Here is a 12419-nt window from a genome sequence, read left to right as displayed (position 1 = left end):
GCGGGCGGTTTGCGGGTGCAGCCCCGCCCCGGCGCGCGGCTTCTCCCCGCAGCCGCCGCCCACCGCCCGGGGAGCGGGGCGCAGCCGGGGCGCCCGCAGAAGGGCGGGCTGCTGGCGCTCGCGGCCCAGGAAGATGGCGCCAGGCCTCCGCGGGGCTCCCCCTCCCCAAACTGCGGCCGGTCCTCCCGCGCGCCCCCGAAGGAGGCGGCGCGCGCCCCCGTGCGGCTGCGGCTCCCCCTCGGCCTGCGGGGACGCGGCGGCGTTTGCCCCCCGCCCTTCCTGCGCGCCGCCGCCTCGGCCTCCCTCGCGATTCCGCGCCTGGCCCGGGAACAGCCGCCTTCCCTCTCCCACAGGTGGTTTTCCACGATGTGGACGTCTTTGCGGAGAAGCTGCTCCCGGTCGTGGAGCCCATGCAGAAGCTCTTCAGTGCGGGTGCGGGCACTTACTACGGCGACGCCATATTCTTCCTCTCGGTGGCCATGCATCGCATCATGCCGAAGGGTGAGTGGCGCGGGGGTCCGTCCAGTTTCCACTCCCGTGCATCACCCTGGAGTGCAGCGTCCCGGCTCTGGCGCGTTTGGGTGCTGTGTTTTTCAAAAACCGGTTTTCATTCCCGAAGCGGAATGCTGCAAGTGGCACCGCAGATCTCAAGTGGCCTGTTTGGGTGGCCTGAGAAGGAAGGGGGCAAGTGGAGGGAGCAGGGTCCCTCTCGCCCATCTGTCGCCTGAGCCGCTGGAGGAGCAACTGGCTGGCTGCGTGGAGGCGCCCTGATGGCAGGCGGCCGGGAGAAAGGAGCCCCACACGAGCGGGGACGGTGCGGAGCAGAAGGGGCTCGGTGGAGCACCTCTCTGCTCCGGCTGCTCTGCCTCGCTGGAGTCTGGCTGCCTCCTTCTGCTTGGGCGGAGGGCGTGGCCGGGTGGTGCAGCTGCCACCGGTTCCTCCGCAGGCGGTGCTGGGCTTGAGCAGGTGTTGCTCCTCAGACTCTTAGGCTGGCTTTGGAAGAGCTCTGCAGCGCGGGGGCCCATTGGTTTTGTGCTCACGTGAGGAAGAGTCTCTCTGGCGCATGTGGAGCAGGAGCCGATCGGCCTCCGTTTCCCTCCTGTCCGCTGTCTAGCTGCATCCCAGGCTCGGCCCAGGCTCAGGAGGAAGGGATGGAGCGGCTGCTTGGGATGCAGCAGCAGCTGTACCTGGGAAACCTGCTGCTGGTTGAGGCTGAGTCGTGGGGCTGCCACGGGGAGGACGGGCACCTGGTGCTCTGGGCAGCACAGGCGAGGTGGCATCCGTGTGCTGGAGGTGGATCCAAGTGCCGATGCCTGTGTGCACACGTAGCCAGTCGGAAAGCGGGAGCACTCCACTTGCCGAAGGGGCTGTCTTGGCGTCTCCGTGTCGTTTCCTCTGCCACTGGCGAGATGAAGCCAGTGGTGCTCTTATCTCCACACAACTCCCGTTCCTTTCTTTGCTGTGGCTTCTTTGGAGTGAAAGGCCTTGATGAGGCACGAAGGCTGGAGATCGCAGCCTGTAGTCCCGGCGGAGGGGCGTTCGTTGTGTGTTTTGGTTCAGGAGCCAGAGCTTTTGTGGCTCCAGCAGTGAAACCTCCTGCACCTGCCAGCTTTCACGAGGGCTGAGAGGAATCTGGGATTTGGCAGCAGTGAAGATTACAGCTGCTACTCAAGCGTGTCTTATATTTTTCCAGGGATGGTTCTGTGGCTAGAAAAATAAGAGCAAAAGGCTATTTTTTCTCCCAGAGATTTTTTGAAAAATGGTAGCTGTTAGTTTTTTCTGGTCATTCCTTTCCGGGTCCTTTTCATCCTTTTTGCTCACCTGGCAGCTTGCAGAGCAGTGCAGCAGCGCGATTCAGCCGGGGCGCAATGATGCATGTGGCCCGGTGGCTCAGCGGGAGGTCCTGGGGGGCGGGCTCCCTTTGGGGTGCCTCGTCTTTTCATAGAGCGCAGTAGAGCTGGAAGGGCCCGAGGGCCGTGTTGCCACAGTCTGCACTACGGGCTTCCGCCACAAGCTCTGCGTGGCACATTTTCCGTTCAGGGTGGCTGGTGGCCCGGATATCCACCGCAGCCGATAAAGAGTGCTCGAGCCCCGGGGCTGCTTGACCCTCTGATGGCAGCAATAGGTGCAGGAGCAGCCCGGGCGAGGAGCTGGCTCCTTTCAGGGGAGTGCAGGCAACTCCGGTGTGGCTGAAGCTCCCTGGGCAGACCAGCGCCTGCTGGTGCTCGCGTGGCCTTGCCTCAGCTGGTCCTGGCCGAGCCATGGCCTGGCCTGATCCCAGCGAGGGGTCAGGCGGCGCTGTGCTCTGCCCTGGCTGGCTGGCACCCGTCTCGGTGTCACGGGGGGGCGTGGGGGTCCCTGATTGGGAGTGTCTGACTCCGGGCAGCTCCTCAGGGTGTCCCCGGCTGGCTCCTGGGCTCATGCTTTGCCACAGGCGCCCACAGCCTGGCCCTGCAGAGCGGAGGCAGGACCGAGGCAGGCGGGGGGCAAGCCTGATGCCAGCTTTAGTCTGCCCCCCCCGACAGCCCCAGTCCAGGCCGCGTTGCAGCCATGCCCTGCATGTGGGGACCCGGGACCTGGCTGAGCTTTTCTGGGGGACCCGGACGCTTCTTTCTCCGGAACTGTAAGCTGCCTGCCTGTGAGCGGCGGCGGCGAAGGCCGGGCGGGATGGTGGGGTTGACGGGCTGCCTTTTCCGTCCTGCCAGAGATTTCACGTATCATTCAAGTGGACCTCGACGTGGAATACCGGACCAATATCCGGGAACTCTTTGAAGAATTTGACAACTTCCCAGAGGGAGCCGTGATCGGTATTGCCCGAGAGATGCAGCCTGTCTACCGGTAGGCTCCGGACTGGGCTGGGCTGTGGGGGGGGGTTGAGCGGAGCCAGGGACCTGCCTCCCAGCACGCCTCCCAGAAGCCTCCCCGAGAGCCCCTCTGTCAGCCGTGCCGAGCTCCGGGCGGCGACCCAGCTCTGCCTTATGGGGCGAAGAAGGCGAAGCCGTCAGCGCTCCTGCCCAGCGCCCCGGGCCCGGAGGCATAATCGGGGGCAGCCGCCTTGGGATCCTGCCCTGCTGCCCAGCATCCAGCCAGGGGGGCAGGGGCGGCCGGGCCCACCACGCCCTTCCCGCCTGACCCCGCCGGTCGCCTCCCCCCACAGGCACCTCTTCTGGCAGTACCGGCAGGAGCACCCCGGCACCAGGGTGGGGGAGCCTCCCCCCGAGGGGCTGCCCGGCTTCAACAGCGGCGTCCTCCTGCTTCAGCTGGACGCCATGCGCCGCTCGGAGCTCTACAACCGCCTGCTGGAGCCGGAGGCCCTCCAGGAGCTGGCCAGCCGGTTCCACTTCCGGGGCCACCTGGGCGACCAGGACTTCTTCACGCTGGCCGGCATGGAGCACCCGGAGCTGTTCCACGTGCTGGACTGCACCTGGAACCGGCAGCTCTGCTCCTGGTGGCGCGACCACGGCTACAGCCAGGTCTTCGAGCACTACTTCCGCTGCGACGGCCACGTCCGGATCTACCACGGCAACTGCAACACGCCCATCCCGGCGGAGTAGTGCGGGGCCGCCTGTCCGGGTGGTTCTTCGGGCGGCAGCCCCCCGCGGCCGGCCCGGTCTCTGGCGGCTCCTGGCACAGTGGGCCCCTCGCGGGTGGCACAAGAACCCCCTGGGCCGGGGGCGGCCTGCTTCGGCCGACGGGGGCCACCACGGCGGGTGGGGCTGGGCAGGTGGTGGGGCTGCCCTGTCCCAGGGAGCACCGCAGCCCCGTGCAAGGAAGGCAAGGCAGCGCCCGGAAGACGAGCCGGCCTCCCCAGTCCCTCCCTCCTGCCCCATTTGTTAGCTCCTGGGGGAAGCGTACCCACCTTGGGGCTCCATCCTGGCTTCGGGGTGGAAGGGGCACCGGCAGGTGGGGGTGGGGGACTGCTTGGGAGGCGCTCTGGCTGACACCCGCCCACCACTGCGGAGGCCGGGTCAGCAGAGCCCTGGGCGTCCCACGTGCGCCAGCCCCCGAGCAAGGGTGGGAGGCCTGGCTGCTGGCAGTCTGCCCCCCCACCCCAGCAGGACTGCCTCGCGTGGACAGGAGCGCCCCTTTCCTGCGCTCTCCAGGAGCCGCTGCGGGCACAGCTCTCCCTGCCCGGCGCCCGGAGACTGCAGGCCTGCCGTCAGCCACAGCGTCCTGCGCGAGGAGCCCGTCGTCTTGGGCTGGGCAGAGCGTTGCAGAGGCCGTAGAACTGGCCCTGTGGGTGGCTTGGCCTCTGCAGCGGGGGAGATGGGGGAAGGGGGCGTGTTCCCCGCTGGAGGGGCACGCGTGTTCGCAGCGATCCTCTTCCTTTCTGCGCTCAAGTCCCCTCCCTCTGTCCAGGGTGCCTGCTCCTCCCTCAATCTGGCCACGTGGACCCATCCTGGGGCTCTGAGGCCCACTGCACCTGCGGCCCCAGGGATCTGGAGTGCCTGGTGTGGGGAGCTGAGGCAGGGTCCTCCGGGGTTCCCGTCCGGCGGACCTGCTCCGTGTAGGCCCGGGCGCACTCCCCGGCTCTCTGCCGAGAACGGTGGCGTGTTTCTCTGCTTGAGAGCAAAGGCGGGGCCCTTGCCGAGCGGGTGGTCAGAGCAGAACCATCCGCCTGCGCCGTCTGATAGCCCCCCTCGCTGGGGGGGTACATTGCCGGCCTCGGAAGAGCAGGCCAAAGGGCTGGGAGGCCGGACCAGGCCCCCACCCCCTCGGCCTGGATGTCTCCAGGAGAAGGAGGCATCTGCAGCCTCCGACTGGAGGACGGACCCTCTTTCCGGGGCAAGGTGGACTCTGTCAAAAGAATCCGCAGTCGCCGAGGCAGCTCTACGGGTGTGACGGGAACGGCAGGAGAGGCAAACAGCCCCCAAGACGGCGGCTCTGCGTGGGCCCCGCGCATCACACACACGGGCTTTGTGCCTGTGGGGGCCCACTGTCGGGAGGTGCCTGTGCTCGCTTGGGCGGGAGCCCCCCCATTGCCAGGAAGGATGGGGGGCCCCCAGCCCTCCCCTCAGTTGCTCTTGGACCGCTGATGTGCCTAGATTGGGAATCGCTTTGCTCTTTGCCGGGTGCCCTGCGTTCTTTTTCCCACGGACTTTCTCCGCTTACCCCGAACAGACTCCCTCTCGGTTCCCCTCTCGTCCAACCCATTTTCACTCTGCAGAGGTGTTTCCACGACTCTCCTGTCCGTCCTCCCGGCTCGGCCGTGCTGCCTTCGCCTCGCCCTTCACCATCTCTCTGCCTCCCTGCATCCTGTGCAGGAGTGGCAGCCGTCAGGGGCCGGGCCTCGTGTGGCGGCGGGTTGCCGCCCTCCTCGGCCTCGCGTGCCCAGGCGAAGGGCGCCTGTGGGGGCGGCACACCCTGCCTGGCCCTCGCAGAACAAGCAGGGCCGGGCAACGTGGGGCTGGTGAGCCTGAGGCCGTCAGGCGAGGAAGCCCTGCAGGGGTGGAGTCCCAGAGGAGGACGGGAGGGCTGTTCTCCCACCTCCTCGGGTGACCATGTGGTGCAAAAGAAGAAACAGCCCGAGCAAGATGGCCGCTGCCGCCCCAGAGCACAAGAACAGGCGCCGCCTGGCTCCCAGCCACCAGGTCCCTGCCCGCCACTCTGGACCGCTGCTCCCCGGGCCTCTGCTCCGAGAGGGCTGCACCCCCGGGAAGCAGCTCCAGCACCTGGCTCACCACCAAGGCGCTCCCTGGGCACTGCCGACGGCACTGCCCTCAGAAAACAGCTGGGCACGCGCGTGCCCTGTGGCGCCGAACTCCGAGGCCAGGGGTCTGCGGGAGCGATCCGGTTCTGCCCTTACTGATTGGGGTTGTCGCTCAGACGGCTCCCCAGCATCTCCTTGCTCGGAAGCTGGGCCCGATGGCTCTGGCAAGGAGGGCCGCGGGCCTCCGTACCAAAACGACTGGCACCAGGCCCCGGTGCGCTCCCCCCACCCGGGCCGCACGCACCACCCTCATTCCTCAGCACCGGGGAGAGGTGAGCAGAGCAGCCACCAGTGGCCGCCCTCCACATCCGGCCAGCGCAGTGGCCGGGGCGCCGGTTCTCCCCTCGGAGGCTGCCCGGGTGGGTCTCGGCCGTCAGCCGTGCATGCGAGGCCCTCGGCTTGCCCTGCGGGCACACGAGTGCCCGCCACCTTCGGGGCCATCCCTGCAGCAGCTCTGCAGCGCTGCCACGTGGTCCACGCCCTTGATGTTCATCGGGCGTCGAGACTCCAGACCTGCCCTCGGGGCAGCCCACTGCCCGGCAGGGACACCGGCACCCTCTGGTCAAGCCAGCCGGTCACCCGTGCGTGCGATGCACGGAGGCCGCGAAGGAGAAGGGCAGGTTGCTTCTCTGTAAGGCCACCCTCTGAGCGGTCGTGGTGCGTTCACACCACCCGTCCTCCGGCCCCTTTGCTCTCCTCCTCCCAACAGCTCTCCCCTGCCCTCCAGGGACCTTCCGTGCTGGGCCTGGCTGGGATCTTTTCAGTCCAGAGAGCCATAAGAATTGAGGGGGTGGCTGAGAGCCACTCCCCAAACTTCCTGGGGACAGGAAGGGGCCGGGCTTCCAGCCACGTGAATGCTTGTACAGGCTTCCCGATACCTCACTCTGCACGGGCCCAAAGCCTGTATGTGTGAATGTACAGATGACCACTCTGGGCGATGGTTGCGAGTCAGGAGCTGGCTTCTTCAGAGCTGCCTTGAAAGCCTGCGAGGAAGAGCTCAGACGAACTGATGAAGGCCTCGTCCAGGCGTGGAACCAGCCATGGGAAGGCCCCCTGCCCCACGTGCCTCAGCCAGGCAACCCTGGAGGTGGGCAGCTGAGCACCCCTCTGGGAGCCTCTGTGGATGTCCGTTTCTGTCGGTGCTGGTGGCTGCACCCTCTCCTCTCCCAGGTATGCTCAGTGATTGTGGGAGAATGACAAGCAGCAGGTGACGGAAAAGCAGCCTGCAGGTTGTCCGCGCGTGCAAGGGACGCTGACAAGTGTCTTCGTGAGCTACCTGTATGGAAGCGCTGAATGTGAATAAACGGAAGGGAAGCGGCGGCTGAGTGTGTGCTGGCGATGCAGCGAGTGCTGCTTGCACGGCCAGCTGGCCTACCTGGGCCTGGCCGGCAGACCGTGTGGTGGTGGCGTAGTGCAAGGCTGGTGTCTCAGGGACGCGGCATGTGTACCACGCCGTACCCGCTAGCACAGAAGCACCTGGGGGGGCTCCCAGCGGTGGGCTTCGTTAGACCCCGCGGCTTAGAATGGGGTCCCGTCACCAGGATGCTGAGAGTGCTGACATGACGACGGTTCTGCTGGACTCGGCAGGCTTCCCAGGGGCCCATGCCTGGCCGGATGCGGCACCCAGGAGTGCGGGCCGGGCTTCCTCCCGTGGGCGGGGGAGGATCTGAGCGCCTGCGATCTGGCGGGACCGAGCCTGGAAGCCCGGGGCGACTCTGGCGGGCTGTGGCGTCCGAGGGACCGGCCCTCCCCACGCTGGGCAGCAGAGGGGGCTCCACCCAGCCCTCTGGGCACGTCTGTGGCACACTGGAGCATCCCCCCACCCTGCCCGTGCCCCCCGCCACAACTGCAGCCGCATGTGGCCCCCCACCAGCCCCACAAGTGTGGCTGCGGCGTGGGAGAGGAAGTGTGTCCGGCCACAGCTCCCCGTGCCCCCATTCTTGTTGGTGCGTGCCCGTGGCAGTGGCGGCCAGAGCGGGCCCACTGTGCGCCTCCTGCCTGGCAAAGTGGGAGCGTCTCCCGGCCTCAGGGCCAGGGTGGGGGAGGCCCATCCTCTGTGGGGAGCTCCGCGTCCGCGGCGCCTGCTTGGTCTGCTCCACGCAGTGCCGGGTGGTCCCTCGCGGACTTGGGGCGAAGCAAGCCCAGAGCCCTTCCCCGAGGCTGGCCAGGGAGATGCGGGTGTCACAGCCGCCCTGTCTGAGGGGACGGAGCCAGCCCCCACTTGGATGCAGGGGTCTCCCCCTCCCCCCCTTGCTGGTCCCCCCATGGCCAGTTGGCTCTTGGCTCCCTAACGTTCCTCCATAGAAACAGCCTCTGTCTTCCTTGTCAGGCATCTGGACCCCAAGTGGTCGGAGGGCAGGAGGGCAGTGAGACCCCACTGTATGCTATGGAGACACACATGAGGCCCCACTGCATGCTATGGAGACGCCCCCGCGTTTTCATGTCCAGCAGTCTGGGAACCGCTCCTGCCTGAGGCAGAGCCGGCAGGCAGGCCGAGCCCCGAGGAGATGCTCAGTCCCCCCCACCCCCGGGTGGGAGGAGGGCGACAGCAGGGGCTCTGGGAGGGCCCCTGGGTTGCAGGAGGGCCAGGCTGCCCCGCAGTCCTGCAGCACGAGGTGGAGGTCCTGTGGAGGTGCTCCTCGGGCCTGCCGGTGGGGTTCACGTCCTCCTCCGGTCCTGGCCTCAGCCCTCTGCTAGCCCTCGAACCAGCAGCCGCGTGGCTGGGGTGCTCCGAGATCCCGTGTGGTCCTCGGAGGGCCTGTGGCCTCGGGATGGCGGCAGCATTCCCAGCTTTGGCTGGTCTGCCATGTTGCCTCCTCTGGCCGTGGAGGCGCCTCCTGGCCCTGTGGCTGCCCTTGGCGACAGGCGGTGCGAGACGCTGTCACTGGGGGCGGCCGGGGCGGCTGCGCCCCTTGCGGGTGCCAGACCGGCTCAGCACTGGCCGCCTCCGAGGGCCGGGGGCAGGACGGGCCTGCAGGAAGCCCTCTGGGCAGCCGCCCAGGTCTCCAGCTCCCCCAGAGGCTCTCCTCAGAGCGGTGTCTGCTTGATGGGAGAGCCCTTGCCGGGAGCTCCTTTCACGGCAGAAGAACTGGAACCGTCGGTCCTCCGCGTATCGGGGCAGTTGGAGTGGGCCCATCCAGCTTGTCGAATCTGCACAGCCCTTTGCTGCCAATTTATTATTACTACCAATCATGTGGCATTGGATGCTTGAAGGTCCATTTGATTTTTCTGTTCATCATCTGATGAAGAGCAATTTATAAATATCCCAGTCAGGCATAAATTTATAAAGAAGCAGAAGCAAAATCCTAGAGCTGGAGGGAGCTGCTGGGCCCAAGCCGGGAGTCAGCTCAAAGCTTCCCTGACTGCAGGCAGCTATCCAGGCTCAGCCTGAAGGCCTCCCCGCCGGAGACCCTCCACCTGCCTGGCGGCAGGCAGGAGCGCTGCAGGGAAGGCTCTTGCACCTTTGCTGGGAGGATGCAGCTGCAGCAGCACCGGGCAGAGCAGAGAGGGAGCTGGTCAAGCTGTGCGCAACTTTCTGCAACCGTTTTTAATTCCGCTCCTTTTTCATTGCAGCAGCTTTCTTGGAACTTTTGGTAGTCACCTGACTGGCTCCATATGTGCGGAACGTTACTCGCAGCTGTGGTACAGCAAATCTTTTCCTGGGATTAGCGTGCAGCTCACAGGATCACATCCTGAACTATGGAACCCCTCATACACAAAGATGCTAAAGTGTGGGAACATTTGCACATTTGGGAGAAGGCTTGCCCTGGAAGTGCCACCCAGGGAATGCCTTCCGTGGCTCCGAACGAGCCACACAAATGAATTCAGGGGGGAACTGCTTGTCCTTACAGGAGGGGCCCCGCCTTCTGTTGCCCATTTGCTGAAGGAGTTCCACATTTTTAATAGCATCCCACCAATAAAACTGCTCCATCTGTGACTCCAATCCAGTTGCATGAAAGTAAGCCAACGAGCAAGAAAAATGGGCCAGCCTTTCAAAGCAGGAGGAAGCCCAGACAGCCGTCATGTGGTCCAGGTAATGACGTTTGGCCAGGTGAGGGTCAGGTGGGTCGATCCGCCATCCCAGGCCAAAGCAAGCTGCCTTGTTCACAGTGCTAGACATGGGTGGCAGCCCCACGTTGTCGGGACGAAGGGCGGCAGAGGGCAGGCCCGACTGTAGGTCAGGGTTCATCTGGGGTGCCCTCCACGCCCCCTGGCAGGTCGCCGGAGTCTGCTGGAACGCCTGGCGAGGCTGAGCGAGGGAGGGGTGGAGGCAGGGCGGCAGCCGCCCGTTGGGGAAGCAAGGCTCCCGGCCGCAGAAGAACTGCAGAACGTCGTTGTCAACGGTGAAGAGGCTGAAACTGAATTATTCTCCACAAATCAGCTCCGTCATCACTTCAAAAGGAAACTGCAATCACAGCGGGGGTGGGGAAGCCGTGCAGGAGTGAGAAAGATCATCAAGTGCAAGGCAGGCCAGGCCAAGGCCGCCCCCCCCCCCCCCCCCCCCGGGTTGCAGTCCCAGTCTCTGGATGGTGGGAAAGCTGCATGGTGAAGCAAGCGGGCTGGAAGGAACCTGGGGAGGAGAGGAACACTGGCGCTGGAGGAGCGGTTTGCGGGCCGGGACCGACAGACGGCTGAAGTGGGTCCTGCAGCAAATCAAGCCAGAGCTTTCCTTGGCGGCAACACTGAGGCTGGATGCATCCCGGGAAGGCAGGACTCCCGTAGTGCCAGGGAAAGTGGAAGGCCAAAGAAGATGCCAAAATCTGAGGCGGAGGGGTCTGCAGTGGCAGCTGCAGCCTTGAATTCGCAGGCCCTGAGCAGCCCGTCCTGGAGGGGGCATTTTGCAGGGCTCTCGTGCATATGAGGCTGGAGGCAGCTTGATGGCACCGGCCACCGCCTCCAGGCCACTGCGAGTCTCAAGGTGCCACAGGGCACCCTGCCACCAAAATGCCCCGTTGCCCCTTCTCGGGGGTTGTGCTCTGAGCCAGAGAGCGGCTGCCACAGCCCTTTCTCTGTGGGCTGCAAGCGGGAGGAGCGCCAGATCGAGGTGGCCCCCGGATGGGAGCATCTCTCTGAGCTCGGACCGGGGGCCAGTACTGCCCTGCAGCCCCTTCCTCGGCGTGGGGCCGTCCTGTCGGCCAAAGCATGCAGGGGATCAGCGCTGGACCCTCGGGCAGCTTTGCAGGGCCTGGAGCAACATCCAAGGCATGTGCGGAGCATTTGTGGCCACTCCCGATTCCACAGTCTGGTCTTGTTCACCAGTCCAGCGCTGATGACGTCGCAGCAGAGGCAGCGGCCGCGGACTCCCAAGACCGGTGGGTTGCGGTAACTGCCACCGAGCGGCACCTTCAGGCACGGCACCTTCCAGCTGGGTCAGGACGAACTACCTGCTTGCCCTCAGCCCAGCCCGGCACTCTGTCTCATGAGAATCTGAGAGGGAAGGACAGGTAGAGCCCGTGCCCAGCCAGGGAATGGATCGGTAATTCCTGGAGGCAGGTTTCTCGCCTTCCGGAAGATGTGAACTCAATGCTCGTCCTCGGTGGCGGGCCTTCCGGGCTGCGTCCGGCTGGATGGTTCGCCTGAGAGGACAGCCCTGCGAGAGTAGGTGTCCATGTGCGGGATGCGCCTCCAGCGGGTTCTGGGGCCGAGGCACCCGCCCTGGGGTCTTCGCGAGGCCTTCCTGTCAAAGGCCTCGCGCCACTCTCCTCTCCTCTCCTCTCCTCTCCTCTCCTCTCCTCTCCTCCGGGGAGCTGCTCACCAGTCGCAGGCCGGGCCAGGCCAGGCAGCGCAGGCTTCGTGTTTCTCCTCGCTGCACTAATGAGGGTGCTTTGTTTTTCTTGCTCATCACTTTTTTCTTGTGACCTCTTATCTGAAAATGTGTTTATGTGACTCCCTTTTAAAGTTTTGTTGCCCATTTCTCCTTGAAACCTTTCCTTATCTCCACTTTGCTTGGAACATGCGAGTACTGAGGCGAGAAGGACTAAAATATCCTCATCAGTTAATTGTATTTCCTGCCTCCTCCCCGAATCCCCAACAGCTAGTTTTACTTTTCCCAAGTTTGAGAGAAAAACATTGTCTTTATACTTGAAGAATTTTACACCGGAAGAAGACACGATACCCTGTTCTTTTTTCCTCTCTTTTGGGCATTCCTAATTTTGCTGGCAGCCAGGCTACGGCAGCCAACTGCTACGATTCTGTGGTATTTGAAAACTTGCTGGAATGAACGGGCTTAGCTTCACCCTGAGCTTTAAGGCTCCAGGAAGGGGCAGAGTTTGATGACGGACAGCTGTTTTCAAGCAGGAGGGCTGCCCGTGACCCCAGCTGGAGCGTAGCACCCGAGTCAGGCCTCTGCTCCTGAGAGAACCACAATGTTAGGAGCCCCTGGCAGGAGAGAGAGTTTGGCAGTGCTGGAGGAGGGCATGACAGAACGAGGGAGGCTGAGGGAAATCCGTGGAAGCCTGTAGAAATTACATCACTTACATGTAAGTTGACTTCTAAGTAGCAGAGGTGCTAACCAGAAACAGAACAAAGCGAGTTGGAAGGGGACTCCTGGGCCATCTAGTCTGACCCCCAGCTCCAGCCGGCTCCACTCATGCAAACCCCAACACGTGGTTCTCTAATCTTTCCTTGAGCGCCCTCACTGTTGGGACCTCCACCACCCCCCTCGGGAGCCCATTTCCTACCCGAGAGCTCCTAACCGTCAGGAAGTACG

General features: G+C 64.6%; 2 protein-coding genes across 3 annotated transcripts; both read left to right on the top strand.

Moving 5' to 3' along the window:
- The first annotated feature begins 354 nt into the window (after positions 1-354).
- XXYLT1 (xyloside xylosyltransferase 1) lies at positions 355-7029 on the top strand. 2 transcript variants are annotated; one of them, XM_044421151.1, is made up of 4 exons: positions 355-501; positions 2706-2838; positions 3158-3573; positions 5274-5283. In XM_044421151.1, exons 1-3 carry the CDS (start codon positions 411-413, stop codon positions 3552-3554), a joined length of 621 nt encoding a protein of 206 aa, XP_044277086.1. In that variant the 5' UTR covers positions 355-410; the 3' UTR covers positions 3555-3573; positions 5274-5283. The 2 variants fall into 2 exon arrangements, with proteins under 2 accessions (XP_044277086.1, XP_044277084.1); XM_044421149.1 differs by having other exon boundaries at positions 3158-7029.
- Positions 5502-9653, top strand: LOC123018781. Its single transcript, XM_044421148.1, has 2 exons — positions 5502-6880; positions 9284-9653. The coding sequence occupies exon 1, from the start codon at positions 5502-5504 to the stop codon at positions 6621-6623; it is 1122 nt and encodes a 373-aa protein (XP_044277083.1). The 3' UTR covers positions 6624-6880; positions 9284-9653.
- Positions 9654-12419: the final 2766 nt, after the last annotated feature.

This window comes from Varanus komodoensis, unplaced genomic scaffold, assembly GCF_004798865.1.
Source record: "Varanus komodoensis strain SLA01 unplaced genomic scaffold, ASM479886v1 scaffold115, whole genome shotgun sequence".
NCBI lineage: Eukaryota > Metazoa > Chordata > Lepidosauria > Squamata > Varanidae > Varanus > Varanus komodoensis.
Note: the sequence above shows the minus strand (reverse complement) of the source record. Positions and strands in the feature narration are given on the sequence as shown.

Bases quoted from the DNA above. Each gene is read 5' to 3' on its own strand.
- XXYLT1 (XM_044421149.1), top strand. From the start codon at position 411: ATGCAGAAGCTCTTCAGTGCGGGTGCGGGCACTTACTACGGCGACGCC. The intron at 502-2,705 runs GTGAGTGGCGCG...CCGTCCTGCCAG, and splicing joins GCATCGCATCATGCCGAAGG to AGATTTCACGTATCATTCAA. The intron at 2,839-3,157 runs GTAGGCTCCGGA...CTCCCCCCACAG, and splicing joins GAGATGCAGCCTGTCTACCG to GCACCTCTTCTGGCAGTACC.
- LOC123018781 (XM_044421148.1), top strand. From the start codon at position 5,502: ATGTGGTGCAAAAGAAGAAACAGCCCGAGCAAGATGGCCGCTGCCGCC.